This window comes from Mustelus asterias, unplaced genomic scaffold, assembly GCF_964213995.1.
Source record: "Mustelus asterias unplaced genomic scaffold, sMusAst1.hap1.1 HAP1_SCAFFOLD_178, whole genome shotgun sequence".
Taxonomy (NCBI): Eukaryota; Metazoa; Chordata; class Chondrichthyes; order Carcharhiniformes; family Triakidae; genus Mustelus; species Mustelus asterias.
The window spans coordinates 307,185-330,755 of record NW_027590179.1 but is presented as its reverse complement, the minus strand read 5'-3'; the positions used below and the strand labels follow the sequence as shown (position 1 = coordinate 330,755).

The window sequence follows — 23,571 nt, the reverse complement described above, 5'->3', positions numbered from 1 at the left end:
AACAGTGCTATAAAACAGGTGGATGTAATCATCAACAGAGCCCAATTCCCTAAACCTTTCTCATATAGACTTTCACCCGTGCCCTCCTGGCGACCCCACAACATCTCCATCTCCCGTGGTCCAGCGCCACATCAACACGTCCCCCCAGGATGCACATCAGAACTGGAGGCAGCCAGCTGCACTCCGCACCCATTTGCCTGTGATGCCCCTGGCAGGCGTCTGCTGGAGAGCTGGGACCTAGAGGGGTCCAGCCGTCTTCCTGGTGATATAGATGTATCCTTGCCTTGCTGTTCACCCTGCTGCTCTTGAGATGCACCGGTGTCAGGAAAGGGGGAGTCGGAAAGCCCTGCATCCCATCGGCTGGAATCCCCCGGGTGGAAGGACACAGCACCGTCCCCAGGCCCCCCTCCTCCCTCGAGGCGCCAATGGACCCCTGGGTCACTCCGTGGGACGGTGAAGCTGACTCGGGGGAGGGAGTGGTGATTGGGAAATTCTGCAGGGGTGGTGATTGAGGAGGGGGCTCGGGCCGGGGGGGAGCTCTGCAGGAGTCCTGATGGGGGAGAGAGCTGGTGATCGGGGAAACTCTGCAGGGGTGGTGATTGAGGAGAGGGTTAGTGGGGGGAGCTCTGCAGGAGTCCTGATGGGGGAGGGAGCTGGTGATCGGAGAAACTCTGCAGGGGTGGTGATCGGGGAGGGGGCGAGAGGGAGAACTCTGCAGGGATGCTGATTGGGGGGAGGGGTTGGTGATTTGGGGGAAACGCTACAGATGAGGAGATTGGTGGGGCGATTTCTGTGGGGAGGGGGGGATGTCCACTGAAGATGGAAACTGGGAGGATGGAGCGCCTGCACAATGACACCCCTCCAGATCAGCAGCTGGCTTCCCCAGCAAGTTTAGGTTCCTCCCCTTCCTCCTGCAGTGAGGATTATATTGTGACTGTTTTTGACTAAGTGCCACAAGATTGCTTTTTTAAATTTGCCCAAGAAACGAGTTTGAAACTTTTCTCACTCATTCAGCACTTCGAATTTTTTACATGGAATTCCACCCGATGTCTTTTGGTTCTAAACCAGTGGAAACAGACATGCATTTTATCAAAACCTCTCAAAAGTTTGAATATCACGATTAAATCTTTCCTTAACCTTTCCTGCTCTCATCCAGGTAAAGAATATTCCCCCTTACTCCTGATTTATACCTTGTGAATCATGGCAAGCCTTTGGGGAGTCATTAAGTGAGTAACCTGCCACAAAACTCCCAACCTCTGATCTGCTCTTGTAACCTCAGTGTTTAAATGACTGGTCAATGGTAGCCCCAAAGTTATTGCTGGTGGGGCATTCACTGATGGTAATGCCATTGAATATCAAGGGAAGATGGTTAGATTTTCTTGCTGGAAATAGATATTTCCTGCTAATTATGTGGTGTCAGTATGAATTGACAATCAGCTCCAACCTGAATGTTGTCCTGGTCCTGCGCTGCATGCGGGCAGCTTCAGTATTCAGAGTTGTGAATGGTCATATACACTGCAATCATCAGTGAACATCCCCGTTTCCCACCCTACGGTGGGGAGACGGTAATTAATGAAGCAGCTGAAAATGATTAGGCCCAGGAGACATGAGGAACAACAAAATATATTTATATAGCGCCTGAAAGTAATAAAACATCCAAGGAGCATTGTAAAATAAAGTATGATATTGAGCCACAAAGAAGATATTTGGTTAGATGACCAAAAGTTTGGTCAAAGTGGTAGATTTTAAGGGGTGTGTTAAAGGAGTAAAGCGAGGTGGAGAGTTGGAGACGTGTAGGGATGGTATTCCAGAGGTTGGAGCCTAAGCAACTGAAGGTCGAGCTTGCAATGGTGAAGCAAGGTCAGGGACAAACTAAAGACCAGAATTAGAGCAGTGTAATATATTGAGGGTTGTGGGGCTTATCGGAGATTATAGATATTGGGACAGGCAAGGTCATGGAGTGATTTGAAACCAAGGATGAGAATTTTAATGTTAAGTTGTTGCTTTACTGGGTGGATCATCGTGCACAAGGGTGATAGTGGAATAACACTTAATGTGAGTTTAAACATGGCCAGCAGAGTTTTAGATGAACCCTGCAGTGACCCTTGCAGTGATGACTGACCTCCAACAACCACAGCCATCCTCGTCTGTACCTGGTATATCCCCAACCGGCGGAGAGTTCCGCCCCCCCCCCAACTCCCACCGATTCCAACCCTGTGTCGGTCCCTTCCTGCCACACTCAATCAAATGATGTCTTGATGGATTTTCTTTGGTTTTTTTTTGTTTTGTTTTGGTTTTTTTGTTTAAAGAAAACAAAATTTTCTTTGTTCTTCGTTCTGTTTGGAACATCCCAAATGCCCATCCAATTTCCTTTTTAATTGTTTATTGTCTCCACTTCCTCCACCCTCGTAGTCAGCGGGTTTCAGGTCATTACCATTCGCTGCATCAGAATATTCTTCCTCACATCTCCCCCCCACCGCCCCCCCCCCACCCCCCACTCCCCCCCCCCCTCCCACTCCCCCCCTGCATCTCTGACCCAAAACAAGAAATCTGTGTCCCCCCTCGTCCTTGTCCCTCCAGCTAATGAGAACAGCTTTTCTTTGTCCACCTTATCTAAACCTGTCAGAATCTTGTCCACCTCTATCAAATCTCCCCTCAATCTCCTTTGCTCCAAGGGGAACAACCCCAGCCTGACATCGACAATAAAGAACAAACTAACAGAATATGTTCCTGTCTGAAATCAAATGGGAATGTTTAATTTCTGTTTTAAAGATATTGTGAATATATTGTCCTGGACAATAAAGGAATCAGCTATAACTGAGCAAGAAGAAGTCGGTTTCAATGTGCAATTGACTGGAATATTGTCTCTGGATTTAAACAGTGGAGAAACTGCAAACATGAAAGAAAATAAATTTCAAAATGTGAACTCTGAACAGACTGTTTTCAAAATAGAACTTGAAAATTCACAACTGAACAACAATGAAGACTCTCCTTTTGCAGGAGGAACTTTGGACTATAATTATTGTAAAAAGAAAAGTTTCAGAAAAGACTGCAAGCAGTAATTTCCATCTTCAGTGGACTGAATTCCTGGACATGGAACCCAGCAGTGTGCTGTTACCAAGCTGGACTTGTGAATGTGAAGTGGACAATGGAGGGATTATTATGTCTATTGCAGGTTATAAGATAGATCAACATAGGAAAACAGTGGATTTAGGAACAGGAGGAGGCCATTTGGCCCTTCGAGCCTGCTCCGCCATTCAATAAGATCATGGCTGTTGTTAAGATATACAGCATGTTGTATATTGTAATATTCTAAATGGGATATTATGAAGGTGATACATTTCCATTTCTTCCTGTTTTTGTTACAAAAATCTAATTTCATAATTCCTATGTTTTAGAAATAAGAATTAGTTGCAAGAATTGCTTTTAAAAAATGGAAAACCTGGGTTGAGAATCTGACAAGAACACCCTCAGGGAATTCGCAGTCACAAAGCATGGCCCATGTTGGTTTAAGAAGTCAAAACTCGAGAAGTAAGAACTGTAAAAGGTCAGCTGGATCTTTTAGCTGGAGACATTGGGTCTGACAATTATTGTACTGTTTTTGTTAGGTGAATTCTTCATGCAGACCTCAGGGAAAAAGGGTTTAGTTTTGAAGCTAAATCTGTCAGATATTCCACCTGGTCTCTGTTACCATGGGGATATGTGATTCAGGGTGGAGCCTCGGTTAGAATTAGACCATAAGATATCGGAGCAGAATTAGGCTATTCGGCCCATCAAATCTGCTGTGCCATTCGATCATGGCTGATAAATCTCAATCCCATTCTCCTGCCTTTTCCCCGGAACCTTTGAGTCCTTTCCAATCAGTGACCTGGTTCCAGCGGACAGTCTGCAGTTAGCTTGGAAGCCACCAGTTGTGGGACCAGGAGCTGTGAACCAGCTGTGGGACGAGAAGCCTAGAGGACCGTTGGAAACCAGGGGTGTTTCCAACATTTAAATCCCTCAGCAAGAATGCAGTGAAGCCCATGTTGAGACTGAGGAGTCCACAGTTTGAGAGCTTAAAGGAAAATTGGAGGCTTGTTTAGTGAAAAGATAATGGATGGACTCCCATAAACTCTTGGCCTCTTTTTAGGTCAAACCGAATAAACAAACTCAAATTAAGTCAGGACAAAGTAAAAGGGGCAGCTCCCCAAAAGGAGGGGGAACAGCCCGAACAAAAATCAAAGTACAAAGGAAACTTAAAAACATCAAATTAAAATGTGATTATCAGGGTCGATAACGCACCCCAACCCCTGCGGTGCCCAGCGGGCACGGAAGGCATCAACCGCGCCCGTGGACACCGCATGCTCCCTCTCCAGGGACACCTGGCTGTGAATGTAGCCGCAGTAGAGGGGCAGACAGTCAGGATGGACGGCCCCCTCGATCGCCCGCTGCCTGGGGAGAATATCTGGTGTACTGGGGAGAATTAAAGTGAATTGTGGAGAGCTTTGACATACCTTTGGGATGGTCCTAGGACCAGAAGTGAATGAAACTTCAAGATATCATTAAGTATAAAGAAACTCTTGGGGTGAAGTAAAAAAATAGAACTCGGTTTATATCATAAATCTTTATTGAGTGTAGTATTCAATTTGTAGTGTTGTCTTTTTAAATTTTATTTAAACATACAGTAAAGTTTGTTTTTGTTTAAAAATGTGGAATCTTGTGATGTAATTCTTTCAGTTAATCACTGGGTGTTCGAATTTCTCTGCAAACGTTAACAGTCCTGACCGGGATCGCAAAAATTCACACAAACAGTGTTTCAAAACAAATTGAAGAAAAAGATGGTTTTTCTCCTTCAGTCCAAACGTTACACATGAAGAAACCCTCTTCTGGTTTCTCCAATAATTTGTTGCTTCGAGCAATTCTTTTCATGGAACAATCAGATAATTGATGACTGAAAATGGAACTAATTGTATCCCTTTAAAGCAGGAGGGCGATCGCCCGGCACAGAGGGGAATTTGGGATTTCTCCCATAGACCAATTGACAGGGATTCTACCCTCCAACCACCTGAAGTGAATTCTTTACATGAATCATCCGTGCCAGTGCAGTTATCAACTTGCAGTTTGGCTGATCAGAAAATGCTTTGTTGCTGATTTTCCTTGTGTTAGGAAGTGACAATGCCAAAGCCAGATCTTGTTTCCTCCTTGATCGGGATGTAACCCGTGTCCACATCGCCACTTCATTCTTCCACTGGTTGTATGGTTCAGACTCCGAGAGCATCAGCAGGTAATCAGACCCTGACAATTCCCACTGCCTTTCCGTCATTTCTCACAAAAGCTGCTGGGATTGGAAGCTTCCGTCTGAAATATACTTTCTTTTAGTTTCCAACCTTCACCATTAGACAAGCATTTTCTGTTACCATGTTATAATCCTGACAGCCTTGGGGTGGAGTCAATCTTTATTTGGTACAGATTTGTTCACAGAATCAAACATTACAGGTTCAACTCTGACTCCAAGTTATATTAGTGAGTCCCACTTTTTACCTGCTCATTATAACTATCTAATCAGTGCCCTCCATCTGAATAAACTTAACCTCTATTGATATAATTAACAGCCACAGTCAGAGCATCCGAAAGATCACTAATGGGTGTGACTGGCATGGTGCCTCAGCAGCTTGGGTGAACAAGTGAATCCTTTCCCACACACTGAGCAGGTGAATGGTCTCAGTTTGGAAACTAAGGGAAAATAACATTTCCGGCAGAAGCTTCCAATCTGGTAGGTTTTATGAGAAATTGTTGAAAGTGAGTAGGAATTATCAGGGTCTCTCCCCAGTGTGAATTCCCTGATGTTTCAGTAGGTCAGATGATGTTCTAAACCTCTTTGCACAATGAGAGCGCCTGAACGGCATCTCCTCAGTGTGAATGCACTGGTCGACCCTCAGGTAGGCTCAGGTTTTAAAGCAGCTCCCACAGTCAGAGCATTGAACAGGTTTCTTATTGGGGGAGGTGCCTCAGTATTCCAGCAGACTGGATGATTGACTGAGTCACTTCCCACACACACATCAGATGAATGGCCTTTCCCCAGTGTGTAATCGTTTGTGTCTCAGCAGACTAGATAATTGAGTGAATCCCTTCCAACACTCGGAGCAGATGAATGGCCTCGGCCCAGTGTGAATGCGTTGGTTTGTCAGCGGGAGGGATGAGTGAGTGAATCCCTTCCCACGCTCTGAGCAGGGGGACAGTCCCTCACCCGTGTGAAATCGCTGGTGGTTCTGCAGGGTAGATGACTGAGTGAATCCCTTTCCACACACACAATAGGTGAATGGTCTCTCCCCATTGTGAACCCGCTGGTGTGTCAGCAGGGCAGACGAATCGCTGAATTTCTTCCCACGCTCAGAGCAGGTGAATGGCCTCTCCCTGATGTGAAGTCACTGGTGATTCCTCCGGGTGGATGAATCACGAAATCTCCTTCCAAACTCCGAGCAGGTGAACGGTGTCTCCACAGTGTGGCTGCATCAAGGTTTCCAGCTTCGAGGGACAATTGAATCCCTTCCCACAGTCCCTACATTTCCATGGTCTGCGTGTCTTTGTACACCTCCAGGTTCAGATGAAGGTTTGACCCCACAGATAACACATACATGGTCTTTCTCCTCACTGTGAATCCTTCAATCTTTTCCAGGCCTGTGTAACTGGTTAAAGCTCTTTCCACAGTCAGGTCACTGGAATACTCTCACTCGAGTGAATGTGTCTCAGTGATTTTCCAGTCACACTGATGTTTAAACAGTTTGAAGGAACAGACAAACATTTCCCATTCTAGTTTCAAATGCCGATGGTATTCAGATCCTGAATAATTGGGTGACTCTGTCAGATCCTAATGTCATGTTTGTTGAGATTTGTGTCTGTAAATTCTCCCCTTCTAATAGCCTGTGAAAGAAATTCACAAAAATCATTGCTGTCAGTACAGGATAAAAACTCAGAACAGACAATTCTAGTTTCCGTGGAACATTCTTTCCTCTCATTCTTGAAAATTTGTAAATCTCCATCCCAAACACTCTCCCTCCATTCTCACTTTGCTGGACCTGAAATAGACATTGTCCTGAGGGTGCTGATTCATCCTAATCGACAGATTCGTGCTGACTGTTTCATGTACAGGACACATATTCCTGAAATCTTCACACAGGCTTGTGTCCAAGCATATAAAAAATTTGCATATTTAGTGTCCTAAAAATGTATGCAATATTCAGAACTCTATTACATGATTAGAGATACAGATGGGTGTGGAAGAACTTGACTTGGGGAGCAAGCAATCATGTTCTGGAACTCACTGACGATGAGAGTGGTGGAAGTGGAGACGACCAGTGATTTCAAAATAAAATTGGTCGGGCACTTGAAGGAATTAAACGTACTGGGAACAGGGATATCGAGGAAAAATGGCACTGAGTGGATTCCCCGACAGAGACTTGGCACGGACTCAAGCTGCTGAATTGATTTATCTTGTGCTCTGCTGACTCTTTAACTGGAAAATATACAGAGTAGTTACAATACTATTCTGGAATTAAACAAAATCAACTGTAATACAAATCCATAAATAACATACCTAATATGCACCATAGAGTAAGAAGTCTCACAACACCAGGTTAAAGTCCAACAGGTTTATTTGGAATCACAAGCTTTCAGAGCGCTGCCCCTTCATCAGGTGAGAAGGAGCATAGAGCATAGAACAATACAGCACAGAACAGGCCCTTCGGCCCACGATGTTGTGCCGAGCTTTATCTGAAACCAAGATCAAGCTATCCCACTCCCTATCATCCTGGTGTGCTCCATGTGCCTATCCAATAACCGCTTAAATGTTTCTAAAGTGTCTGACTCCACTATCACTGCAGGCAGTCCATTCCACACCCCAACCACTCTCTGCGTAAAGAACCTACCTCTGATATCCGTCCTGTATCTCCCACCACGAACCCTATAGTTATGCCCCCGTGTAATAGCTCCATCCACCCGAGGAAATAGTCTTTGAACGTTCACTCTATCTATCCCCTTCATCATTTTATACACCTCTATTAAGTCTCCCCTCAGCCTCCTCCGCTCCAGAGAGAACAGCCCTAGCTCCCTCAACCTTTCCTCATAAGACCTACCCTCCAAACCAGGCAGCATCCTGGTAAATCTCCTCTGCACTCTTTCCAGCGCTTCCACATCCTTCTTATAGTGAGGTGACCAGAACTGCACACAATATTCCAAATGTGGTCTCACCAAGGTCCTGTACAGTTGCAGCATAACCCCACGGCTCTTAAACTCCAACCCCCTGTTAATAAAAGCTAACACACTATAGACCTTCTTCACAGCTCTATCCACTTGACTGGCAACCTTTAGAGATCTGTGGATATGGACCCCAAGATCTCTCTGTTCCTCCACAGTCTTCAGAACCCTACCTTTGACCCTGTAATCCACATTTAAATTTGTCCTACCAAAATGAATCACCTCACATTTATCAGGGTTAAACTCCATTTGCCATTTTTCAGCCCAGCTTTGCATCCTATCTATGTCTCTTTGCAGCCTACAACAGCCCTCCACCTCATCCACTACTCCACCAATCTTGGTGTCATCAGCAAATTTACTGATCCACCCTTCAGCCCCCTCCTCTAAGTCATTAATAAAAATCACAAAGAGCAGAGGACCAAGCACTGATCCCTGCGGCACACCGCTAGCAACCTGCCTCCAATCTGAAAATTTTCCATCGACCACCACCCTCTGTCTTCGGTCAGACAGCCAGTTACCTATCCAATCGGCCAACTTTCCCTCTATCCCACACCTCCTCACTTTCATCATAAGCCGACCATGGGGGACCTTATCAAACGCCTTACTAAAATCCATGTATATGACATCAACTGCCCTACCTTCATCAACACACTTAGTTACCTCCTCAAAAAATTCTATCAAATTTGTGAGGCATGACTTGCCCTTCACGAATCCGTGCTGACTATCTCGGATTAATCCGCATCTTTCTAAATGGTCGTAAATCCCATCCCTAAGGACCCTTTCCATCAATTTACCAACCACCGAAGTAAGACTAACCGGTCTATAATTACCAGGGTCATTTCTATTCCCTTTCTTAAACAGAGGAACAACATTCGCCATTCTCCAGTCCTCTGGCACCATCCCCGTGGACAACGAGGACCCAAAGATCAACGCCAAAGGCTCTGCAATCTCATCCCTTGCCTCCCAAAGAATCCTAGGATACATTTCATCAGGCCCAGGGGACTTATCGACCTTCAGTTTATTCAAAACTGCCAAGACATCCTCCCTCCGAACATCTATTTCCTCCAGCCTATTAGCCTGTAACACCTTCTCTTCCTCAAAAACATGGCCCCTCTCCTTGGTGAACACTGAAGAAAAGTATTCATTCATCACCTCGCCTATCTCTACTGACTCCATACACAAGTTCCCACTACTGTCCTTGACTGGCCCTAACCTCACCCTGGTCATTCTTTTATTCCTCACATAAGAGTAAAAAGCCTTGGGGTTATCCTTGATCCGACCCGCCAAGGACTTCTCATGTCCCCTCCTAGCTCTCCTAAGCCCCTTTTTCAGCTCATTCCTTGTTTCCTCATCCCTACATAAGCTTCCCTCTTCCTTTTCACAAGACATTCCACCTCTTTTGTGAACCATGGTTCCCTCACTCGGCCATTTCCTCCCTGCCTGACAGGAACATACCTATCAAGGACATCCAGTATTTGTTCCTTGAAAAAGTTCCACTTTTCATTAGTTCCTTTCTCTGACAGTTTCTGTTCCCAACTTATGCCCCCTAATTTTTGCCTAATCGCATCATAATTACCCCTCCCCCAATTGTAAACCTTGCCCTGCCGTACGGCCCTATCCCTCTCCATTGCAATAACAAAAGACACCGAATTGTGGTCACTATCTCCAAATTGCTCTCCCACAACCAAATCTAACACTTGGCCCGGTTCATTTCCCAGTACCAAATCCAATGTGGCCTCACCTCTAGTCGGCCCATCCACATATTCTGTCAGGAAACCCTCCCGCACACACTGCACAAAAACTGCCCCATCCAAACTATTTGACCTACAAAGGTTCCAATCAAGCTCTGAAAGCTCGTGATTCCAAATAAACCCGTTGGATTTTAACCAGATGTTGTGAGACTTCTTACTGTGCCCACCCCAGTCCAACACCGGCATCTCTACATCATATGCAGCATATAACAACACCAGACATATCAATGTTGTTACGATCCTCATGGTCACCTTATAATAAACACATTCCCACAAATCCCAAGGGAATAAACTGAAAGACAATGTTTTATTTTTAAAAATTTTATTTTAAAAATTAATCTAAAATTAACATCACTGAATCATGCATTAAGAAACAGTATTTGAATAGACAAGATAAATTACACTTTAAAAGTTCAAACAATAAAAACAGGTTCCACAAAATCACAAACATTTTCCCCCTCAGTATATTTGGCTCTAATTCCAGTTCCAGAGAATTTCTCTGTCTCTGTATTTCCCAGGGGGAGAAAGAAAGTGTTTTCCTCACAGATGTTGTCCAGAGGATGAAGTTTGAGTCTGTGTGTGAAGTTTGAGTCTGTGTGTGAAGTTTGAGTCTGTGTGTGAAGTTTGAGTCTGTGGTGAAGTTTGAGTCTGTGTGTGAAGTTGGAGTCTGTGTGTGAAGTTTGAGTCTGTGGTGAAGTTTGAGTCTGTGTGTGAAGTTGGAGTCTGTGTGTGAAGTTTGAGTCTGTGGTGAAGCTAAAAACAGAAGCTGTTCTGTTTCAAATCAAACTGCGGGACTTGGAAGAAAATGATGGGAAGAGATTTTGCAATCCTCCCAGGCAGCGTACTCCAGACTGTCACCACCCTCTGGGTAAACAGGTTTTCCTCACATTCCCCCGAAACCTCCTGTCCCTCACCTTGAACCTATTTCGCCTTGTGACTGACCCTTCAATTAAGGGGAATAGCTGCTCTTTATCCACTCTGTCCGTGTATCTCATAATCTTGTACACCTCGATCAGGTCGCCCCTCAGTTTTCTCTGCTCCAACGAAAACAAGCCAAGCCTACCCAACCTTGCTTCATAACTTAAATGTTCTATCCCAGGTAGTATCCTGGTAAATATCTTCTGCACCCCCTGCATTGCAATCACATCCTTCCGAGAATGTGGCGACCTGAACTGCACACGGTACTCAAGCTGTGGCCTCACCAAAGTTCTGCACAGTTCCAACATGAGTTCCCTGCTTTTGCAACCTATGTCATGATTGACAAAGTGAAGCGTCACGTATGCCCTTTTCACCACCCTACTAACATACCCTTCCTCTTTCAGACATCTGTGGACAAACCCGCCAAGTTCCCTTCGTTCCACAGAACACAAACTACCAAACTTGATGGTCACGTTCTTAACGAGGTCAACACGTTGATTATCAGCCTGTAAATCCTTTCAGTATTGCTGATGGCAGGTGATGGGAACGGAACCGATACCTGGTCAACAATACTGCAGAAGTCAATGACAGACCGCTGGAGTACTTTGAAATCACAGAGCGATCAAATGGACATCCATGGTCACCAATGCCCTCTTGGGGCATGGTAACTGGAAGAGGAGGAGGTGGACGACACAAGAGGCTTAGAGAGTGGACTCTATAAATCAATGTCACTCGGCAATCTGGATAACCAGGTTTGCGCAACGTTTCTCAGCAATAAACAAACCTTCTTAAAAATAACGGTGTCCAATGATCCTTATTTGTTAACCAACAAAACCACAGTCTTCCATTATAAGTTAATGTATGTACTTGAAACTTTGATTAAATTAACCCGTCAGGCCTGCTTCGATAGCACCTTCGAAATCCGGAATCTCTTTCATCTCTGAGGAGAAGAGGAACAGATGCACGGGAACACCACATTCTGCGGCACCACTTCAAGCCACAAACCATCCTCATTTTGAACCATATCGCCGTTCCTTGCGTCAAAATTCTGGAAATCGTTTTCTGCTTAGGATTACAGGCAGAGGACAACCAATTAGAAAAGTCTGGAAGGAGAAATGAAAGAAAGTGAGACATTACGAGTGCGAAATACAAAGCCAACTGATGGGGGGAGGACAGAAAGGAAGAGATTCAGAAATGACACAGAATGCACTGTTCTTTCAATTCATTTATATTTCCCTCGCGTGTGTTTACATAGTTGAATTGTTTGAAAACACGTCTCTCAATAAAAGACCGCTGGAATCTGCCCATCGACAACCTTGCACTTGCGGACAGTGTCACGTACCCTGAGTCACCGTCAGAGGGCGCAGTCGTCACATGTTTCTCCAAACTTGAAATGACACGGACAATGTCTCTGGTACCATTGGCATACCGTTGCTATTGGCAACAAAGTCCACAGTCTATTTTTTCTGCTCTGTGTCGCCCCCTCTCTCTGGCCTACCTCACGTGTCCTGCATTACTAAATGAGCGGCACGGTGGCACAGTGGTTATCATTGCTGCCTTACAGCGCAAGGAACCCAGATACAATTCCGGCCTTGGATGACTGTCTGTGCGGAGTTTGCACGTTCTCTCCGTGTCTACCTGGGTATTCTCCAGATGCTACGGTTTCCTCCCACAGTTCAAAAATTTGCAGGTTAGGTGCATTGGTCATGCTAAATTGCCCCTTAGTGTTACGGGGATTTTTTCCGAACTGTAGTCATAGACTCGGGGAGAAGGAAGCAGAACCACAACCGACCTCTCCTCATCAATTTTCTCACTTCTCACTTAGCGTTTCCTTCCCAATTGAAAGTAAAGAATATGCTGTTCTCCTGACCGCTGTAACTCAGGCATTGCCATTATTCAAATGATATGAACTCTTTTTTAAAATTATTAATTGGACGTCGGTGACAAGACAATATTTCTGTCCATCACGTTTTGTCCTCGAACCGGGCTGGGATATTTGAGAGTTCGTTATATTGTTGTTATTCTGCAATCACACACATTCCAGGCCTCGCTAGGATGGCATATTTCCTTCCACAAAGTGCATTAGTGAACTAGGTGGATTTGCAGTGAAAGCGTTCCAGCACCATCAATGCGACTAGCTTTCAATATCAAATCATCACATTTAAATTTAACCTTGACTTTTCTAAATTTAAATTTTGACCATTTTTCTCCAAAATCGAATTGAAATATAACGATTTGATATGGTGGGATTTGAACTAATTTTCCCAAAGCATTATTCTGGGCCCTTGAACTACTTGTCCAGTGACCCCCATGTTGATAATAATTAATAAGAAAAAGCGCAAGTTCTTAAAGTTGACTCTTCCCAGTACATTATATCAGAATGGGATCACAACCACACAGTGCATCGGGTTGTCTCTGAGTGGACCTTTGAAGAAACGGCAATGTCACAATTAGCTGCACCATGACAATTTCATATCCTAACCCTGCTGATTTCAGACAGTAAGAAGTCTCACAACACCAGGTTAAAGTCCAGCAGGTTTATTTGGTAGCAAATACCATAAGCTTTCGGAGCACAGCTCCTTCGTCAGATGGAGTGGATATCTGTTCTCCAACAGTGCATGGCCAGCTTTCAGGACAGCACCCACAGTACACGCTTTACATTATCTCAGGAATAATATACAGGCAACGAGACTTCATTGATTGATTTCTCTGTACCTTCAGTAAAACAAAGAAGATTGCATGGTATTCACAGCCCATCCACCGATATCTCAACATTCGAACATAAAAATTAGGCTGCCTGCAAATCTGCTCTAACATTCAGTCAGATTACAGTTCATCTGATTTTCCGTTTAAATCCACTTTTCTGCCTTGATCTTCTTGAACCGTGGCATACATTTTCGTTAAAATGTTGGTTTCACTCAGTTTTAAAATTATTCAGTGGCCCACAGCCTCCACCGTTCTCTGGACTCTCACTGAGACTCAGGCACTAATGCTTGGATGCTAAAATTAAGAGAATGTGCACAGAACATTGATTGGAAATCCACCAAATGTATCAACACTCCTTGCTCCTCCGTTCCAATAACAAAATGAAGGTTTTTTTCTTGACATCCCGTTTCCAAAGCGGAACAATTCGCCCAACAGGGACACCGAATGTAGTACAGGTTGGGGAGCTTCTATTCACTGATAGTCATCTGAACAGTTACCAATCTCAGGGTGCCACTGGCGAGACACGGAGCTGACGCATGAGCCTCTGAGAAATGTCGTCAGATTATTAAGGGTGGGGATTTAGAATGGGTGTCTTCAAATAACCAATTCCGCCTTCACAGAGCGGACAGAGACAATGCGGGTACTCGGCATCTGGATTGTGTGGGGGGCATTTCTAACAGGTATTTCTGGGCATCACGTTAGTTTTCTCATTTCCAAAACTTGGGTGGAATCTTACTGTTGATTACACATCACTCTTTTCTTTATCTATTTGAACATATTTTCCAGGTCTGACCCATGGAGATTCTGTCACTCAGCCGCTGTCCTCAGATGTTAAGCCAGAAGGAGACGTGGTGATATTAAACTGCAACTATGATACTGCAGAAACCAGCTATTATTTATACTGGTATCGACAGCATCCAGACTCCCAGCCCGAGTACATACTGTGGAAGTATTCGGGGGGTAATGAAGGTAAAGCAGATTTTGCTAAAATCCGTTTCTCGACTGACCTCAAAATCCCGAAGAAATCCATCAGTTTGACGATCTCGGATCTGCAGTTGTCTGACGCGGCCGTGTATTACTGCGCTTTCAGACTCACAGTGATGGAAAGCAACCTGAGTCCTGTACAAAAACTGTCTCAGCAAGATAAGTCAGAGCTCCTCGCTGCTGTATAGAACTTCTGGCAGATGCAGCCACAATGAGCAGCGGCGCTGTCAGCCGCTCAAACACAAACCGACAGGAAACCATATTCACCTCGGATCAACTGTCACCCAACTGTTTCCAGGAGAGGCCGAGAAAACAAACTGCAGAACCGTTTTAGGCCGACAAGTCCATCACATAATGAATGTGTCAATTAAATCGTCCCTTCTGCTGCTAATCAACTCTGTATTCCTCTAAAATCAGACCTGGGTGATAAAATCCCAAACATCCGTCAAACCTGGCCGTGAAGCGCCACACACACAGCAGACGGACAGTTCTCCATGTCTGTGCGACGTCCTCTGATCCCGAAGTCCCTATTTGTCCTTTTCTTATTTTTCCATGCCTGCTTACCATATTGAACACCACTCGCTCCGTCTCCCTTTTCAGTTTCTGGGCCTTTGAGGGCGAACTGTTCATAGCGTTTATTTGATCACTATTGCTACATTCCAGACAGCTTGCACATCCGGAACACATTTCATAAAGTTGTGACTTTGATTTCTCAAATAAATCCGAGCAGCCAATTTCCACATCTCCCTGACTGTCTCCACCTGATACCAGGGTAGCATTAAACTTCTTATCATATCTGGCTTGTTCATCTGTTTGTCGCTGCTCCGTGATTCTGTAAATCAGATGAATATTTGAATACTGTTTGGGAAACATTGTGAAATTCAATTGAATGATCAAAGTCAATGAGTTCTGAAATCTGTTCATTTTTCATAAACTGTTTCTGACCCAACAACACACTCTGATCAAATAAAACCAGAGAACTGGTCTCGGGCCAAAGGCTCCAGAAATCTAAAAGGGGAGATGAGGAAGAGTTGTTTAATGTTACAGAGAGGCACGGAAACAGCTTCAAAACACTAAGTCAACGAAATAGATCAAATAGATTTATAACGGCGAATTTAATTATGAACGCGAGTTAAAACCAACTAATACAATTCCGAACGTGTCCTTCACCTCTTCTTGTGGGGGATTATATTTTGTTCTTTTCGGAAGATTCCTGTGACTCTCACTGAGTTTAATTCTTGTCCCTCTTTATCGGTGTGACAGCGCCATCCTCTGGCCACCAACTGGAACTCCAATTCTGGGGAGTTTCGTACTGGATCCGCTCCATGTATCTATGTGTGGCACGGAAATACACGGCAGTATCCGACAGAAGATATAAAGGAACTGTTTTGTTTCCCTTCAGCAAATCTGCAGAGAACCTCGGTTTGGGGACCTTTCTTCACCCCCTAAGCTACATTTCTTCAGCAAATATCGCGGAGCTTCCCCGGAATACTGCATGTACCAGAGTAGAGTTAGGGTAGTGCAGGTTATCAAGTAACGGCAGTCCAGTCCACACTGTCCTTCCCCAATTGTCAATTCGAAATGAACCTGGAACACTGAAGTTTTGCCACTCATTCATGTCACACAAATACAGATTAGCTCAAAAGTCAGGGTTTAAAAATAACCACTGGATGACATGGTTACTATTTAATAATGGACCCGCCGGGCAGCAAGATCATTATAATCAGTAAGGAGCATGGAGAACACATGGTTTCCGTGTATACATCTCGATACGAAGTAACAAAATGCTCTAATTCTGCCGGTGATTCCAATCTAGTGTAAAGGGTAGCCCCTGTTATAATCTGGTTTTATTTTTTGAGGAACTGAGGGGCATTTCCCAGAGACAGGATTGGCTACTCTGCCGGAACTGATGGATATTCCCCGCCAATAAATGAGAGCTGTAAAGAATCGCATTTTCTGGTTCCTTCTGTGTCTCATGTGACTTTCATCATAACTCTGTCTCATTGCTTCCGTCTCTCTGTTATACCAACCTCTCATTTTTTGTAAACCTCCTTATCGCTATCAAATGACTGGAAATTAATTCAAATAATTCAAGCGGTGACAACAGTTTGACAAACTCGACAAACAAAGCTACCCGAAACCACCAGCAGGTGGCGTGACTTACCGTCGTTGCGGAGTTTTCACATTGCTACCTGACAATCAATGTGCCCTTTCTATTTGTCACATTTAATGAATCCGTCATTACCAGAGACCATGAGATTGGCGGTGTAAATAAGAAGCAGAAAGCTAAAGTTGGCGAAATACATTTAAGGTCACGTGTGTTCTCTGCTCTTGGATTGGTTGGAAATGGATAATGTTCACCAGATTTAAGCAGTGATCCTTCCTTGTTGATCAGCCCCACAACCCGCCATCAGCAATTACTGAAACGATTCATTCCGCTGCTGTCTGCACCCGGGCAAAGACGGTGAAAGCAAAAGTAGCGGAGCAGACCATGGCTGCATTTCGCGTTTTATCGACAGTCATCCAATGGAGCAGCACCACCTTATCCTCACTGCTCACATCCGCACAGCGAAGTGTGTAAACCACCAAGGGAATCCTGTAAATCCATAACATTTGCAGATCGTGCGATGGGTCATTCACCCCATCGTGTGTGCTTGGCTGTCATTAATTGGTACAGTGGTGTCACAGTGGTTAGCACTGCTGCCTCATAATTCCAGGAATCCGGGTTCAGTTCCAGGCTACGTGGAGTTTGCAGATGCTCCCAGTGTCTGTGTGGGGTGCCCCTTTTCCTCCGACAGTTCAATGATGTGCAGGTTAGATGCGTTCAGCATGCCAACTTGTCAGAAATTTGTGGGTTAGAATAAATCGCCACGAAAAATCTGTGGGGTTACGGTGATGGAGCAGGGAAGAGGACCAGGAAAATATACCCTGTCGGAGAGTCACTGCAGACTCGAAGAGCCTGATGGCCTCCTTTTGCACTGTATGGATTCGAAGACAATTATTGATCTTTTCATCAACTGCATTCCCTAAACTCCATATTCATTATGCAAACGTAATTGGAGCAGCGCTGGTAAGCTTACTTCCAGCAATGTAGCTCAAACAGACATGAGAGTTTCTTTACTGAATTTTCAGTCATCTACCTGAATCACTCAAACATTCTGGGTTCATGCCTACCATTAAGGATACCTGTGGCCACGGAGGGGCATCATGGTGATTGAATAAGCAGTGATCCTTAATTGAGTTACAATTAATGAATCAGTCGTTATAGTAAAAGACTGAGTTTTTATTTGCTGTTAAAATGTAAAATCTTAATTGCTGTGTATGTAACGAATGTGCAATGAAGATAAATTTTTAAAGTTTATTTATTTGTGTCACAAGTAGGCTCACATTAACACTGCAATGAAGTGACTGTGAAAATCCCCTAGTCACCACATCCGGCGCCTGTTCGGGTTACACTGAGGGAGAATTTAGCATGACCAATGCACCAAACCAGCACGTCTTTCAGACTGGGGAAGGAAACAGGAGCGGCTGGAGGGAACCCACGCAGACACGGGGAGAACGTGCAGACACCACATGGACAGTGACCCAAAACGAGAATCGAAACCAGATCCCTGGCGCTGTGAGGCAGCAATGCCAACCACTGTGCCACCGTGCCGCAGCTGGCGTAGTGTACTGGCGAGAGAGATCTTCAAGCTCCGATTAGCCTCAACATTTGAAACTGTGTGAATAAGGGGATTGTATAGAATCAGATAAAGGGATAGTATGAACCAGTTCTCTTGTATTCCTGTCTGAGATAATGAGAGAAAGTGGTGTCAGTAATTGAGGATCCAATTCAATTAATCTGGTGACCAAATTGACCAATTGTCATGTTACAACAGGCCCAACTCTGACGTGTGATAATGGTCACTTTGGGGATAAAAGTAGAGGTTCTGAAGGTTTTCCTTGTGAACCAAATTCTGAAGCCTCCAAAGGCTGAGTTCCAAGGAAATTACTGTCAAAGAAGGAGCCAGAGTCCCGAGGCTGAATTCCACAAGAATTCCTGACAAAGAAGGAGCCAGAGAGGGTTACTCTTCTACGGACTGATCACCCGCATGAAGTTGTGAAAGTCAATGTCTTAAAGTTTATTTATTAGTCACAAGTAGGCTTACATTCACGCTGCAATGAAGTTACTGTGAAATTCCCCTAGTTGCCACACTCTGGCGCCTGTTCAGGTACACTGAATGAGAATTTAGCATGGCCAATCCACCTAACCTGCACATCATTGGGCTGTGGGAGGAAACCGGAGGACTCGGAGGAAACCCATGCAGACATGGGGAGAATGTGCAGACTCCGCACAGACAGGGACCCAAGCCGGGACGCTGTAAGGCAGCAGTAACCACTGTGCCACCGTGCTCAGTTGTTCAGTAAACCTTTTTCATTCAATAAACTTCTTTTTAAATTTACTATCCAGAGAATTCTGCCTTTACCACAAAGAGGGCAGGGAACAGATAAAGAGAAACCATTTGTGTCCAGAACATTGTGAACATCCTTTTACTCTGGTTGTCTTTGATCCTCAAGTCATTTTCTGTTTGTTTTAACCATGTTCTGTTTCATTAATAAACTTTTATCAGTAACAATATTTGATTTTGCTGGACTTTTCCTGATGAGATTGATGCACTTTAGGGAAAGTGGGTGAGAGGGGTTGGCAGGCTCTTTAACAGAAAGTGAGTCCCTCTAAGGTAATTGGCAAAGGAGCCAGAGGAGGAGGTAAGATTTTATTTTTTGACACAGCGAGTTGTTCTGATCTGCCTGAAAGCAGATTCAATAGAATCTTTCCAAAAGGTAAAAACTTGAAAGGGAAGAATTTGCAGGACTGTGGGGACAGATCAGTGTGGTAGGATGAATCAGAGAGTCCTTTCAAAGAGATAGCAGGGGCACGATGGGCTGAATGGACTCCTGCATCCTGTCAATCTCAGCCTCCTGCTTTTGTGCAGGTTTGAAGGGCAGATTTCAGTGCAGCCTCTTCCCTGTATATGTAATTAAAGAGACAGGTTTCTCTTTAGCTCTGAGTGACTGATATAACAATTGGTTGGAGGCCCATTTCCCACTCAGTCCTCCAGCACTTCCTGTCTCTCTATTAGTGCGACGCCCAGGGCAGTTTCCCAACTGGGGCGCAGGCCCCGTTATTCTCAGCTAAATTCAGCCCTCAGATCTGTCGCCTGGCTGTCATTAACACGAGCAATAGAGAGACAGAAAGATGCCCCTGGCTCAAATGGGAAGTCGAAACGTGTGGCTTTAAATGAACTGTTAGGATCTCTGATGATCAACAATTAAAAAAAAAGAATTCTAAACCCAGTGAGTAAATTAAAGATTCACACGACAAAACTTCAAGTTTTCTGATGTTTACTCCAACAAACTAGAAGCAACAATAATTAAACACTTTTTTATAGGGAACATCGCCCTTAAACTGTAAAATTAAACTTTGCCCTTTTACTCTTAACACCACTAAATATCCACTCAATGGATATATTTTACTTTGCCTTGGAATGTTGACACACTTTCTCCAAAAACCAGTCCAAAGTGATTCTTTACTCCTCAAGGGTTTATTTCCATTGTTTTCCTTTTCCAGTCTGGCAACCTTTAATCCCAGAACTGTCCTTCACAGTGATGGTTCTCCTGGACATTTTCCCACGAACACAAGCAAGGCGAATCTTCCAGCCTTGGTTCACAATCCTCAGGAATTTGTGACCAACATTCGACATCGGAGCAGAAGTCGGCCATTTGGCCCTTTGAGTCTGCTCCACCGTTTATTTACATCATGGCTGATCTACTTGTGTAGAGTTCCACATTCCCGTTCTACACCTGATACTTTTGACGCCCTTATCCAACAAGAATTGGTATAAAGGCAAAATTCTGCTGTTGTTGGAATCTGAAACAAAAACAGAAAATGCTGGACAATCTCAGCAAGTCTGACAGCATCTGTAAAGAGAGAATAGAGACAACATTTTGAGTCAGGATTACTCTTTGTCAGAGGTGAAGACAAGGAAAATCTGACAACATTTATCCTGTGAGGGTCAAGAATTGGGAAGCAGTCGATTAAACCTCCTCTGAACCACTTTCAATGCATTTGTATCATTTCTTAAATAGGAGACAAAACTGCACGTATTCAAGATGCAGTCTCAGCAACGCCCTGTATAACTGAAGCAGAACATCTTTACTTCTGTGGTCAATTTCTCTCGTAATAAAAGATTGCATTCCATTTGTCAGAACTTTGATTTATTTGAACTAAGATTTATGGGGGTTCTCTTGTTTACAAAAACCTCCCTCATCGTAAATCACACCAGGTTCCAGTGTCTTAACCATATGGCAAGAAAGAATACTTTAAATGGTGAATTCAGGAAGTTTATTAATCATTAAAAATGTATCAAGTCAGAAAGATAAAAAACAGAGTGTCGATTAACAGTGAATGGAGAAAGTTTAACTTTAACAATTGAACAGACTTCTCTCCATCCCTCTCAGACCAGGACATGAAGTGACCGCTCCAAAAACATGGATAACTTGTAAAACCAACAGCTCTCCACACCTCTCTGTGAACATCTCTCCCTCCACCTCTCTCTACCAAATTGCCTTCTCAAGACCACTTTTTTATACTTAAAAAATGTCAAAAGCCCATCTTAGCCAATTCCCATCAATCTTCAATTATTAACTAAAATAGACACAAGTTTTTTGGCGATTTAAAAACAAATGAACTGTCTGCTGAAAGGGTTAACTTTTCTACAGAACCTAAAGGGATGGGGAGTGAGCAGCAAAAACTTGGCACACAATAATACCACTTTACACAAGTTTAAAACAAAACAAATCATTTTAAACTTCATCTCTTAAATTTTTTGTTATATTCCTCAACCTAATTATTTTTATTTGATCAGTTTTTGTTAGGGATGGGTAACTTCTGTTCTTTATAAACTGCTTCACTCATTTTGTTTATTCTACATGGGCTCGGAGAATCAGAACCCAGACTTTATCATCCTTATCCTTTTTCTCCTTCTGCCACCACTCCCTCTGTTTTACGGGAGGGTCCTGGGGATTCCAATCAGAACTAATCATTTTATCATAAAAGTTAAATACTGCGGATGCTGGAATCTGAAACAAAAACAGAAAATGCTGGAAAATCTCAGCAGGTCTGACAGTATCTGTGGAGAGAGAATAGAGCCAATGTTTCGAGTCTGGATGACCCTTTATAAGAGCTCTTCTGAAGTGTCATCCAGACTCAAAACATTGGCTCTATTCTCTAATCATTTTAATCGATAAGTTTCTTGTTCTTAGTTTCCAAATGGCAGGTAAGAGACCTGTCCAGTCCCCACTCGAGCTCTGATTTTTCACTGGCCATGCTTGGGTAAGATTATAATCATTAGAATCTACTCTCAGATTTTTACTTTTCAGTCCAGTGCTACTTGGAGTATACCGTCACTTCACCAACAATCAGGTCACAAGTCCCTCACAGTCCTTTATGATAAAATAATTTAAACATGGCTGAAAATGGGTAAGATTATAATCATTAGAATCAAGTTTTGATTAGTCAGACCCCATTTTTAGAATCCAGGTATCTCAGCTGCTGAACACCAGCCGGTCCTGCAATAATCTCATAGAATCTCTACAGTGCAGAAGGAGGCCATTCAGCCCATCAAGTCTGCAACAACCACAATCCCACCGACGCTATCCCCATAACCCCACGCATTTACCCTAGCTAGTCCCCCTGACATGAAGGGGCAATTTAGCATGGCCAATCCACCTAACCCGCACATCTTTGGACTGTGGGAGGAAACCGGAGCACCCGGAGGAAACCTACACAGACACGGGGAGAATGTGCAAACTCCACACAGACAGTGATCCAAGCTGGGAATCGAACCCAGATCCCTGGACCTGTGAGGCAGCAGTGCGAACCACTGTGCTACCGTGCCACCCCAGTTTAATTCGAACTCATTCTGAGTAAATATTCTCACCAGGTCCTCTGTCAGGGCCCTGCTAAGCAGCTTTAATGGTCCATGATTGCAGAAACTGAGCAGTCCCAGGAATGTGGTCAAGATAGTCCAGTCCCACAATGCCTCACATTCAATCTGCTGTCCTTCAATTATAACAGAATATGTGGCTGTATGTAGCTGCCTCGGCCATGGTCAACCCCAACACTGCCTTCTTTCACTGCTATTATGCCTGAGGTGTAGGTACATCCACAGTGCTGTGAGGGAGTGATTTCCAGCTACACATTCCAGACTTTCACTAGACTGTAGGTGGATACCAGATTGATATATTCCATTCAACCACACCCAAGGTGAGTTATTCCAATTCCTTTATTGTCCAGGACAATATATTCACAATATCTTTAAAACAGAAATTAAACATTCCCATTTGATTTCAGGTATTAACATGTTCTGTTAGTTTGTTCTTTATTGTCGATATCAGGCTGGGGTCGTTCCTCTTGGAGCAAAACATGTTGAAGGGAGATTTGATAGAGGTGGACAAGATTCTGGCAGGTTTAGAAAAGGTGGACAAAGAAAAGCTGTTCCCGTTAGCTGAAGGGACAAGGACGAGGGGGACACAGATTTATGGTTTTGGGTCAGAGATGCAGGGAGGGATGGGAGGAAGAATATTTTGATGCAGCGAATGGTAATGACCTGGAACTCGCTGCCAACGAGGGTGGAGGAAGTGGAGACAATGAACAATTACAAAGGAAATTGGATGGGCGTTTGGGGGGGTTTCAAACAGAAATAGTGACTCCTAACTTCCTAACACCCTGTCACTCTGTGATCCTTGAGAAATTTGAAACCATGTATTCGCAACAGACTCAAAGAGCATCAGCCCACTGGAGGCAAAGTCATGAGACCAGCCAGTCCAGCAGAAAGAAACCCTCCGACCCTCCCCATTGACCAACTGTGAGAATGAACAAAATGCAGTCCTGGATGTAATTGAGAGCAGAAACAATAACAGCAGAATCCAACCCCTGGAA

At 44.1% G+C, this 23,571-nt stretch overlaps 1 protein-coding gene and 1 gene segment (V, D, J or C); both read left to right on the top strand.

The window, feature by feature from the left end:
- LOC144485249 (uncharacterized) overlaps nt 1–4,682 on the top strand; it is a 45,097-nt gene extending 40,415 nt beyond the window's left edge. The window contains exon 3 of the mRNA XM_078203466.1: nt 2,773–4,682. The gene's annotated coding sequence lies outside the window, so the exon portion shown is untranslated. The remainder of the gene's footprint in view (nt 1–2,772) is intronic.
- On the top strand, nt 1,800–14,779 carry LOC144485256 (T cell receptor alpha variable 38-2/delta variable 8-like). The segment is given in 2 exon segments: nt 1,800–1,860; nt 14,436–14,779. Coding segments are annotated over 2 exon segments (405 nt in total).
- Nucleotides 14,780–23,571: the final 8,792 nt, after the last annotated feature.